Source organism: Carettochelys insculpta, chromosome 2 (assembly GCF_033958435.1).
Source record: "Carettochelys insculpta isolate YL-2023 chromosome 2, ASM3395843v1, whole genome shotgun sequence".
Taxonomy (NCBI): Eukaryota; Metazoa; Chordata; order Testudines; family Carettochelyidae; genus Carettochelys; species Carettochelys insculpta.
In genome coordinates this window covers 235,260,177-235,272,895 of record NC_134138.1, presented here as the reverse complement: position 1 = coordinate 235,272,895, position 12,719 = coordinate 235,260,177, and the positions used below count along the sequence as shown (strand labels likewise).

At 41.0% G+C, this 12,719-nt stretch overlaps 1 protein-coding gene across 6 annotated transcripts in view; it reads left to right on the top strand.

Moving 5' to 3' along the window:
• AKAP9 (A-kinase anchoring protein 9) overlaps nt 1-12,719 on the top strand; it is a 252,463-nt gene that overhangs the window by 34,480 nt on the left and 205,264 nt on the right. For all 6 annotated transcript variants that reach the window (XM_074984762.1, XM_074984761.1, XM_074984760.1 and 3 more), the window contains exon 2: nt 1,825-2,064. In XM_074984762.1, coding sequence (XP_074840863.1) covers nt 1,825-2,064 — 240 coding nt within the window. The remainder of the gene's footprint in view (nt 1-1,824; nt 2,065-12,719) is intronic.

Genomic DNA, 12,719 nt, shown 5'->3' with positions numbered 1-12,719 from the left:
ATGTCCTTTTGGTGCCACACTGTGTAAATGATCCTCAGAAAAGGTATTGGTATTGTGAAGAGCTGAGCAAGTTGTATCTTCACTGTTAGTTTTATGAAGAAGATAAGTCTGTGATGTATCCAGTTCCTTACCCAAACTTGGTGGTGGGAAATCTCTCCTCTGTTCTTGGTGTAAAAATATTGAAATACTTATTGTTTGACAGATTTTCTGAACACTAAACAGTTACATTTATTTTTAAAAAAATAGAAAAAAGCGTTATTAAATATGTAAGCTGATTAGGGATGTAAGGAAGAAAGCAGAAGTAAATGCTAAATACGTAGGTGAGCATTTTGGGCTCAGCAAATCTCAAAGTCCTTCTAAGCAAGCAGGAGCAACATGCCACATTGTTAGTGCAGGATGGACAAGAGGCTGCAGAATCCTGCTGTGGAAATAAGAAAACCTTTTCTTGCAGCAGTACAAAAGTGTTAGCTATGGAAGAAGTCATATTTAATTTGCAAGCAGTGTTTGTGTTTAATTTATGGCTTTTTTGGCTATCGTGAGATTGAATGACAAATAGAAAATACAAAAGTGACAGTGTGCACTGCAACGGAGCAGAAACTGGGAAGGGAGATCTTTGCCAAACTGGAAATCGTGATTGACCAACTTGAGTGTTGACAAAGAATTTGAATGGAAGCCTGGCTCTCTGGATTGGTGAATATCACGAGCAAAAAATTCAATATTCTTTTATTATTTGATAGAACTTTTTTTCCAGATCAACAGTACGTTTACCAGAATCTCTGATAATTGGGTGTTAATGAACATAAAATTGATATGGAAGTCTAGGACTTTATTTAAATGTGTTTGTAAATGTATGTACTTAATAAAGTAATATGGTTTGCAGCAGTCATTAATGTTGGACTTTTGAGGTGGGATAATAAATGCTGGTGATGGATAGCACTTTGATAATGTCCATTTAATTTTTTCTTTATATTTCTAAAAACTGTAACTATTTATTTTTCTTTCTTGAATTGAAATTCTATTCCAGTTAAGAAAAATATCTACTAAATGGATTTCACATGTATACCATTATACCTAATTAAAAGTGATAAGCTCTGCAAAAGGCAGTGTCTTACAGTATTTGAATAGCTTACGTACTAATTGGTTTTTCAATTGTGGTGTGTCTGGATCACCAGCAACTTTTTATTCATCATCATGTTTTGCTACAAGGTTGAGTATCTTTTAATTTGCTTTACTGTCTTTCATTAGACTGGGTTTCCTAAAGATATATTTTGCTTTCTTCTGTGGTTTGTTAGTGGCTTGGTCTGGTTTTCTTAATTTATAAAAGTAGCTTTTTCTGAAGAGTGCAGTGTTACTTATTGGATATTAGAAAGGGTTGCTCTTCTGCTTTTGTTTCAAAGCTGATTAAATTAATTTCATAGTCTTGTCGGGTTGTAAGGTAATCATTTATAAAAATAGAGAAATTGAAATTTTCTTAAGAAAACAAGGTCAAAGATTATTTTAATCACCTTTGTGCTTTGTTAACTTTGAATCTTTTGATTTCTAGATATCTGTCCAATAAGTACTTTCTTACTGATATGAAACCTGCAAGACCTATATTAAATTATTATTATGCTACTTATATGTCGTACATTTTAAACATTATTTTAATGTTTTTATAAAATTATATTGAATAGTATCTAGAATATGCAGCATTAACCTCACATTTGTCTTCTTCAGGGATTAGTCAGAAGGTTTATGTAAAGCAGTCCATAATCTCTCATAATTAGTGTCATTAGTAATAAAGAAGAAAACTTTCACCTTAACAGGATTTTCTCTTATGTACAGCTTGCCCAGTTTAGGCAACGAAAAGCGCAGTCTGATGGGCAGAGTGCATCCAAGAAGCAGAAAAAAAAGAAAAAGGCATCAAACACCAAAGATGAAGAATCCATGCAAGACTGGTCACAGCGTGATGAGACATCCAAACACGGCACTCAAAGAGGAGCAGCAGCTACCCCTGACTTTGCTATAATGAGAACTTTACGCAGTGGAGAAATTATCAAGCATGACCAGAAATATACTATTGAAGTAAGTGTTTATTTGGTCTTAAGCAATTACTTTCTATTTAAAGATGGACTTTTTATACTTTACTAAATGGCAATAAATATGCAAACAGAAATAAGCGGTCATTACGAGACTATTAACATTATTCCCTTGCCTCAACTTCCATGCTTTTTGCACTCAGAGGTAACACTTTCCACTTGCCTGCTGGTATCATATTTTCTGTGGCATGATAACTGAACTGCAGAATATAACGTTTGGCACAGTAACGAGCATTCCATGAATAAAAGCAGGAAGTGTTTTTAAAGGCTGAGAAACCCCAGAATTTTTTTACATTGTTTGCACATCCTAGTGTTCTTCCACTTCGGAGCTCCCACTGCTTCTTTCCTGATCTATACTTACGCTCATTCCAGTTCCCTGTACCTGTATGAAATTTTGAGGTTGTTGCTGAGCAAGTTCTGTGAGCATTGCAGAGGGCACATAAACTGCTGGAAGCTGAGTAAGGTTGTGCGGGCTTCTTGGTGGTGGTGAGAGTCCTGGTTCTGGAGACAGGGCACCATGGAAAAGCAATGCTGAGTGCCCGTTCAGGTTTGGCCCCATAGCTCTTCTATGAAATTGATGCTGCAGGGCCAAAATTGTATGTCCAGTGTTGTGACCTGCTGCATGGGTTCTTAGCACAATATTTTGATGGCCTCAGAATACGGCCACCAACTCTTGCTGATGGCCGCTCTCACACATTTTCCTAAAATTCTTAAATTAGCTTTAGGAAAACCAATATACACAAATACATGTCCAAATCATTGTAATTTAGTTGTTGATGGCAAGTATGTCTGTTGTGAAAAGTGATGATTAACATATAACTGTCACACAAGAGTTACTCAGCCATGGCAAGTCTGGGGACAAATTAAGCCCTGGATCGTGGGGGAGGAGGATTCAGGGGAGACAGGGAGCATTAGGGAGAAGGGAGGTAGATGGCTGGCGGGGAGGTAGCAGGGCCTGAAGCCCTGCTGCTCAACTGGTGGCTGGGGCCCAGGGACAGAGTCTGAAGCTATATGACCAGAGTCCAGGGCCTGCCACCAACTCTGCCAGATCCTGGGGCTCTAGCCTGAAGCCTCAAGTGCAGAGTTTGCTGCCCTGCCACGCTAGGGCTGAAGCCCAAAGCCTGAACCCCAATCTCACTGGCTGCCCACTTCTGCAGTGTTTTATCTTGTCTCCAGATGGGGACGAGGCCCAATCCCTGCCACTAGCCCCAGGAATCAGCCTCAAGCAGTGAATCCAGGAGCAACAGGGAAGGTGAGAGGACACTACTTTGCCCAGGAGGCTGTGGCCCCAAGAATAGCTCCTGATGGCTGCAGATGGGCATGGTGGCCATGTTTGAGAAATGCTGGGCTAGTGTGTGGAGTAGCAGTGCCACTTAGGTTAGGCTCTGCAACCTGACTTTGAGTGGCCCTGTGGTCCCTGTGTGTCAGGTTGCCACTCTACTTACGCAGTTTTGATCCCACTTCCCACCTCCCCACATCATGAATAGGACCTGAGTGGGTTTATAACTCCTGTGCACTAGGTCACAATACCAGTAACTCAGTTTTGGCCCCACTGCATCCCAGCATGACGAGAAGTCAGTTGGGCCAAAACTGAATGGACAATAGGGGCAGCCAGGGCTGCTTCTCTATGCTGCTGCTGTGGGGGCTATACCAGAGCTTCCCTGTCAATGATACACATCACGTGTACCATGCCCACAGCTGTGTATTGCACTGTTACAGTTCTAAATAAGTACAGTTGTGGTTACTGGTAAGGAAAAAAATGCAAAGCTAAGCATTTTTCTGGTGTTCATAAAGTAATTTGACTCTTGGTGGTTAATGGTGACTAGAAATTTATTTTGAACACTGTAATTTGAGGGAGGACTTGGAGGGTTCATGGGGCTTGGTGCTCCACATTTTACTACTTGGTGGAATATAACACCGGTCATTAGTAACTCAAAGAAACACATACATGCTGTTTGGGGAGCAGGGGTGGAGAGTTTCATACCGAAAAATTCCCCCCCCCCCGCCCCAAAGGCTCAAAAGTTGATTTAAGATAGTTAGTTAGTTTTTTTAGATGTTTTATTTTACAAAGAACAAAAAAAGAAAAATAAGAAAAGCCCACAAGGGAAAATCACCTGAATTAAAAAGTAACATCCTTAAGATAGAAGGATGGTTATCAACCATGTAATTAGATATAAAAATGAAGTACAAACCCAAAACAAAGCAATGTAACAGCTGAAAGATGGATGTAAGTGTCTTTCTTTTGTACCAAAATAGAAAAGACAATATTGTTCAAAAAAGGACTCTCCTTCCTTAAAATTTAAAAAAAAATTTTATGAAGAAGAAACGCAAAGCAAATTAGATAATGGAAAAATATTTTTAAATTTTATGTTATTAAAAATGTGTTATTTTTACTTTTTATTTTCCAGTAGTTTTCTGTAACGTTTTACAGGTATTTTTAATGGGAAGAGTGTTTTTGCAACTTTTGATCACAAATTTGCTTAATATTAGGAACAGTACTGTGGAATTGGATCCTCATATCAGATGCAGTATCACATGATTTCTCTGAACACAACTCGCACCAAAACAATCCAAATCAACTCCGATTCTTTTGTCACGAGTCACATAATAACAAGTATACTATTATGAATGCATTATAAAGATTAATATACCTACAATCTAAATACTATTCAAATACCTTAGTCTTTTGGTACATAATTTCATATTTAATATTTTAGAAGGAAAAATATTGCTAGCATAAAAAATTTTTCACAGCACACCCATTCACATTGCATGGCACACCAGTGTTTCGTGGAACGTAGTTTGGGAAGCACGGCTCTAAATGTTATAAAATGGTCTGAGTGAAATGGACTGGCAGTTTCAGTTGAGTTCTAAGTGGACAAATGTTATCATTACAAAATTCAGTGCTCTCATTATGCATCAAGGACCAAGGAATGCAAGCCATGCTCACAGAAGGGAAGACTGTATCCTAAAAGCACTGATTATGAAACAGGATCTAAGAGTAATAGTGAATGAACAACTCAACACAAGCTCCAAGTGCAATGCTGTGGTAGAAGGGGCTAATATGATTCTTAAATGTATTTATGGGGGACGAATAAGCAAGAATAGAGATGTGATTTTTACCTTCTTGTACAGTATTGATGAGACAGAAATTAGTATACAACATATAGGTCTGGTGTCCGCTTTTTTAAAAGGATGTTCAAAAACTGAAGATAGTGATGAAAAGAGCAAAACGTTTTGATGATTTGAGAAAATACCTGAAAATCGGAGACTTAAAGGGTCAATCTGTTTAAAGTTTAGCAAAAATAAGATTGAGTGGTGACTTGAATATAATGTGTAAAGACCTTCGCTGGGTACCAAATGATTTTCTAATGTCATAGAAAAAGGGAAAACAAGAAACAATGTCTGGAAGCGGAGGCCCGGCAAATTCAAACTGGCACAATTTTTAACAGTAAGGGTGGTTAACCATTGGAACCAGTTGTCAAGGGGAGTGATAAATTCTCTAATGCTTGATGCCTTTGAATCAAGTCTGGATGCTTTTCTCAATGGAAGGATTTAGTCAAACACACTTTATTGATAGGGCTCAATACAGTGTCACGTAAGTGAAATTTTAAAGGTGTCTGATATATAGATAGACATTAAAGAGTCTCTTCTGCCCTTAAACTCTGTGAAAGTTAGCAGTCTCCTCTACCAGACGAAGGAACTGAATGGTGACTGAACTAACTTTTAGCCCTGCAGGTGGCTCCTTTGATAGAGGGGCATCTGAGCAGCACTGTATTGACCTTGTTTTGTGGACACATAGCAAGAACTTCAATTTCTGGAGTTGTCTGTCGGTAAAGTACCACTTATAAACATCTGGTTCATATGAGATAACAAAAAACAGTATGTCACATTCATTTAAGGAACTTTTGGTTCCAGCTGTTTTGTTTTTACTGTACTTTAATTCGGATAAGACTATTAAGTTATGCTATTTTAGCACAGTAGTAAGTGGTACCTTTTTCTCACCATTCTGACCTTTATTAAAAACAGTCTTTCAGTTCATCTTTACTAAGTTTAAAAAAGTGATGGATGAACCCCATTCTTATGATAATGAAACTTGTAACACTGGCTAGCAAAAAGCAGTGTATAGGTAGCTGACCTATTATATTTTAACGCACTTTGATTCTGATCTTGATCTTGATCTTTTCTTAATCATGTCACTTATGTAGTGGTTTTGTGATGTGGACAAATGTACAGTAGAAAACAAGTTAAGAATATTTTCTGATGACGTAATATTTGAAGTTGCCTATCCTGCAGGAAAAAGGCTATGCTTTGTCCTGTACTGTGCATTAATGTGAACGATAAAAGGCTGAATTATAGAGTTGCTGATGTATGTTGTTATAGATAAGATTGTGAAAGCCTTCCATTTTGTAAAACATTTTCCCCAGAGATTCATAAATTCATCATCATCATCATCAACCATGGGCTCAGCGCCCATTGGTGTCTGATGCCTCTCACTATTTCTTTCCATCTTTCTCTGTCCAGTGCGTAGTGGCTTAACTTCTGTAGATGAGCTCTGCACCAATCTACTATATCATATACCCATTCATTTACTATGGGGTCTGCCTCTCCTATTCGAACAGTCTCTTATGCCGAATACCAGGGTCTTGATTTCTCGGTCATCATTCATTCTGCAAATATGCCTGAAAAGCTGTAACTTCCATTGTATAACTTTCTGCAGTAGGTTCTCTTTTGGCTGTTTCCTATATAATTCCTCATTGGTGACCTTCTGCATCCATCCTGTACTCAGGATCTTTCTATAACAACTCCTCTTGAATGCCAGTATCCTTCTGCTCGAATCTTTTTGTCTCATGTCCATACAACATGCTGCTTCAATATGTTCAGCTTTGCTCCTAAGCTAATTGCTTTGCTTTTCCAGATCTTAGACATTGCCTTCACGCTTGCTCTTGCTTTCACTATTCTAGTCATTATTTCCTTCTTACAGTCTAGAGCATATGTTATGTTGCTCCCCTGGTACGAGAACCTCTCTATGTTTTCTAGTTCAATCCATCTACACTGATCTTCCTTTCTATTTCCTTATCTCAAAATACCATTGTTTTTTCGATATTCATAATCAGTCCATACTGCTTCCCTTCCCCATTTAGCACCTGCACTGTTTTTGCTAGCTTCTCCTCATGTTCCTCAATGATAGCTATATAATCCACAAACCTCTAGTTGTTAATTGTTATCCAGTGCACAGATATCCCTTCTACCTCTTCCTTAATCTTGTCCATCACTCTCTCTAGATGCATGATGAAGATACTTGGTGATATTGGATCTCCTTGTCTCATACCTCTACTCATTCTAAACCAACTTCCCAATTCTCCGCACATTCTCACCACTCCCTCTGCATTGTCATCGATATCCTTCAACAGCTGTATCAGTCTCCTATCCACTCCATATGACTCCAACACCACCCAAGTCACTTTCTGATCTAAACTGTCGAATGCCTTCTGAAAATTGATGAAGCAAGTGTAGATGTTCTTGTTCTTTCATCAGTCTTGGTGCCAATATCTGCTGTATGGTACTTCTGTCTTTCCTGAATCCTGCTTGCTCATCTGCTACATGTTCTATCTGCAATCTGCGTCTCTCCATCTGTATCATCAGCAGCACCTTGCCTAGATGACTCGTTAGGGCAGTCGTGTAGTTCTTGCAGTCCAGTGCACTTCCTTTCTTGTGTATTGTCACTAGCACAGATCTTGTCCCTTCCTTAGGTGCCTTTCCTTCTTTCCAAACTATATTACGTAGTTGGTGTATTTCCTGAATCATATTTTCTCCACCATATTTATTCATCTCTCTCATGATCTTATCATTGCCAGGGCTCTTGTTCTTTAGCCCTGTGTCTACACGAGCCTCTTCCTTTCGGAAGGGGCATGTTAATGAGCGGGTTTGAAAGATGCTAATGAGGCATTGCCATGAATATACACTGCCTTATTAGCATAATGGTGGCCACAGCGATGCCAAAAGTGCAGCTTTCAAATCACACGCCGCTTGTGGAGACAGGGACCTTCTGAAAGGACCACCCCCCACCCCCAGTTTTCAAAAGCCCCTTCTTCCTAACACCAGATAGGAAGAAATGGCTTTCAAAAACTGGGGGGGGTCCTTTCAGAAAGTCACCGTGTCCGGGGGCGGCACGTGATTCGAAAGCTGCACTTTCAAATCACTGGGGCTGCCACTATGTTAATGAGGCACTGCATATTCATGGTAGCGCCTCATTAGCATCTTTCAAACCCCCTCATTAACATGCCGCTTCCGAAAGGAAGGGGCTCATGTAGACACAGCCTAGCTCTTTTACTGCTCTTTTTCCTTCCTCCTTCAAAATATTGCTCTCATTCTCAGTGCTCCATGGAGATATCTTTCAATTCTTCAGTCAGTCTCTCTAAGACACTCGGGTCCAACTCTGCTTAGTATACATCAGTGCAATATATCGCTCTCACTCTCAATGCTGAGTGGAGATCTCTCTCTCAGAGAGACTGTTTGCAGAACTGAAACACTCAGGTTCAACTGTGCTTTGTATAGATCAGTGCAGTATCAGTGCTATACAGAACTTTCTCCTTGTTCATGAACACCTCTTCGTTCTCATCTTTGATCGCCATCTGCTTCAGCTGCCACTTCCTATTAATATTCATAATCATTGTATATACCTTCCTGGATCTTCACACTGTTCCTCTAACCATTTCGCTTTATCCCTTCTAGCCGCCTTCCTTACCTCATTGCAGTTCACCCTGATCTTCAGTGCTCTCTTCTCTTGGACCAACTTCATTATCTCCTGCATAATCCACTTCATATTGATATTCTCTTCTTCCAGAACAGTCTGCTCAATTGCCTCTTTTGTCACCGTGGCTATCCCTTCAACTCTCTTATCTAGGTCTTTCTCTGTGGCCACATTCCTAATTTCTCTTCAAGCACTGATCTGTATGTATACCCTGTTTCTTTCTCACCTAGCCTTGCCACTTCTCTTCTTTTCTTAAACTGTGTCTTACACTTTCTCTGGAGTTTGCAATCACTAGATTGTGGTCCGAGTCTATATCCGCTCCTTGGAAAGTTCATCACCGCTGTACTGATGTTACTCGTCGTCTTATCAAGATCATATCTATCATGTTCTTGGACCTCCCATCATTCAATTTCCGTATCAACTTCCTACAGTCCGTTTGTTGGAATCTTGTGTTGCAGAGAACATCTCGTGTCCTGTAGCAAACTCTAGGAGTTTCTCACCTTTTTCATTTCTTTCTCTGTATCCAAACTTTTTCATGTCCCTCCCAACCTTCGTTATCTGTTCCAAACTTCACGTTCCTATCTCCTCTAATGATCAACACATCTGTATTTATCTCCTCCAGTGTCATTGTCAAGTCTTTATAGAATAGCTCAGTCTCTTCCTCCATATGGTCTGACGTTGGTGCATACACCTGAACGACTGATATGATGAATGGTTTTGTTTCGAATCTCGCTACCGTTATTCTTGCACTCATTGGTTTATATCCTAACAATGCTTTTCTAGCTCTTTTGCTAAGAAAAAATCTGACTCCTGCCTCATGCTTTGTTTTGTTCCCTGACCAAATGACTTCGCAACCTCACATCTCCCCCAATGCCATCCAACACATCTCCGCCAGTCCATGTTTATTGCATCGGTATCTCTCGATCTCCTTCCAAAGCAGCTCTAATTTTCCAGTCAGTCACAGTGTTCGGACGTTCCACTTTCCAATTGATAGTATATATGTTAGTTGTAATTTTCTTTTGGTAGCCAACTCATCAGCCCTACCCCGATCACTCAATTGGTGTTGCGGACCTTATTTATTATGGTGACATCTGAGCCAGTATCTTTTATCATTTAATCGTACTGGCTTCCAATTTCATTCATATTGTTGCTTTATGGTCAGCACATCATCACTCAGCTGACCAACCCTCCTCCTCTGTTCAGGCTTGGAACTGGCATGGAACCCCCAGAAGCTTCATGGCAGGGTTAATTCGTAAATTGGGTGTCTACATTTTTAGAAAATGAGGAGTAAAATTTAGAAAACAAGATCTTGGCAAAGAGACATCTTTAGAAACCTTTCTTTATAGAATTAATTTTTTTAAAAAAAGTACATTTTTGAAGTTTGCTGATTTAATTATCTTTTGTGCTCTTACTTAAAAAACTGATTTAATTTAAGCATGAAATGGAATTATAAGCAATTATCTAGTCTTACTGTTTATGTTTTAGGAAGAAAAACGTGTTGAAACAAAAATGTTTAATGTGGTTTTTGAATATGTATAGCAACTACCTTTTGGTTAATAGATTCATAGATTCCAAGGCCAGAAGAGTCTGTTGTGATCATCTAGTTTGACTCCTGTATAACAGAGGCATGGAGCTTTCCCAAAATAATTCCTAGAATATATGTTCTAGAAAAACATCCAGTCTTTATTTAACAGTTATAATTAAGGGAGAATCCACCAAAAATCTTTGGTAAATTATTCCATGGTTATTGTTCATGCCTCAGTTACAGTCTGAATTTGTCTAGCAGCTGAGTTGGATTATGCCTTTCTCTGTTAGACGGAAGAACTCATTATTAAATTTTGAAGGTACTTGCAGTTTATAATTAAATCACCCCTTAACCACCTCTTTATTCGTCTCAATCCAGGGTTGGCAACCTCCTGCTCCAGAGTCAACCTGCACCTCTTTAAGGAACCACTTGTGGCTCTGAGCGCTGCTGCCTCTGACTCCTCTTGCACCTCTGGAGGCTGCCGCCCCTTAAACAAAGTCTGCCATTAAAATGGGCTTTAGGTTTTTTTGTTTGAGTGGTGGCAACCTCTGGAGCCGCAAGTGGAGTCAGTGGCAGCAAAGAGCCCCGGAAGGGAAAGCCAGAAGGGGAAGGAGCTGCCCATGCGTTGCACGCGGGAAGGAGAGCTGGGGGAAGGGACTGCTGAGCCTGCCCTGCTGGAGCCATGCTGGGGAAGAGGAGGAGGAAGACGGGCAGCTTCTGGCCAGCAGACGGGGGATGAGAGGGCTCTGCCTCCCAGTCATGTGGGAACTGCTGTCCAATGCGAAGGGCTGCTTAAACCTCCCGCCACGCTCAAACCAGTGCAAGCGAGGCTGGACTGCGCAGTTTGCTATGGTTATGTTGAACCCAGGGTGTGCACCTGGCACAGTGGTTCCCTCCTGCCTCAGGGCACTGCAGGGTGTTTGCCCCCCAGTCTTTCAGCTGAAATCAGTCACTTCCCTTCCAACAGCCCTTAAAATAAACACCCAGGTGGCAGGGTGGAGCAGTGGGACAGGCAGTCATCTCAGGCAGATAAATTCTGGAGATGGGGTTGCTAGTTTGCAGCTGATGGGGGTTAAGCCTGGGTGTGTGGGGGTGGGTTACGGCTGAAGGGTGTTTAATCCTGGGGTTGTGGGGGGTGGATTTGGGGGCTGGAGTGGATAAAGCCTGGAGATGGGGGTGACTTAACTTTTTAACTGGTACAAATCATTGTGTGTGTGCTGTTATTAAAATAGGTGTAACATGAAGTATGGTTTGATATTATTTATTAAGGACTGTCTTATATTTATGTGCATTGTGTTTCTTGAAGTATTGATTTTGTAACTGAATTTGAAAAAAAAAAAGTCTCTTGCTATTTTGGTTGCAGACCCCTGGACAAGATAGACAGGTACAAGGACCCAAGCTAGCTTGTAGAGCTGAAAGGGACCTTCAGAGGTCATCAAGGCTCGTTCCCTGATATCTCAGCAATGCCTGTTGCTATACAATCCCTGGCAGATTTTTTTTTTTTGGAGTCTGTTTTGCCCTATATCACCCCCCTCAAGGGCTGAACTTACAACTCTGCGCTTAGTAGGCTAGTACTGAAACCACTGAGCTATCCCTCCGGTGAGGAAATCTTTCTTTTACTTTAGAACATATTTTCTACTCCTTTAACCATTTTGTGGCGCTTCTCTGAACCTATTGTATATTTGTAATATCATTCTTGAATTATAGACACTAGAACTGGATATAGTATTCCAGCAGCATTTGCACCAGTGCCAATGCAAAGGGAGAATAACCTCTCTGTTACTATTGAGGATTAACTGTTTATGCCTCAAAAGCTGTGTCTACATGTGCACGCTACTTCGAAGTAGCGGCACTAACTTCAAAATAGCGCCCGTCGCGGCTACACGCGTCGGGCGCTATTTCGAAGTTAACTTCGACGTTAGGCGGCGAGACATCGAAGTCGCTAACCTCATGAGGGGATCGGAATAGCACCCTACTTCGACGTTCAACGTCAAAGTAGGGACCGTGTAGACGATCCACGTCCCGCAACGTCGAAATTGCCGGGTCCTCCATGGCGGCCATCAGCTGGGGGGTTGAGAGATGCTCTCTCTCCAGCCCCTGCGGGGCTCTATGGTCACCGTGGGCAGCAGCCCTTAGCCCAGGGCTGCTGCTGCGGCAGCTGGGGATCCATGCTGCAGGCACAGGGTCTGCAACCAGTTGTCGGCTCTGTGTATCTTGTGTTGTTTAGTGCAACTGTGTCTGGGAGGGGCCCTTTAAGGGAGCAGCTTGCTGTTGAGTCCGCCCTGTGACCCTGTCTGCAGCTGTGCCTGGCACCCTTATTTCGATGTGTGCTACTTTGGCGTGTAGACGTTCCCTCGCAGCG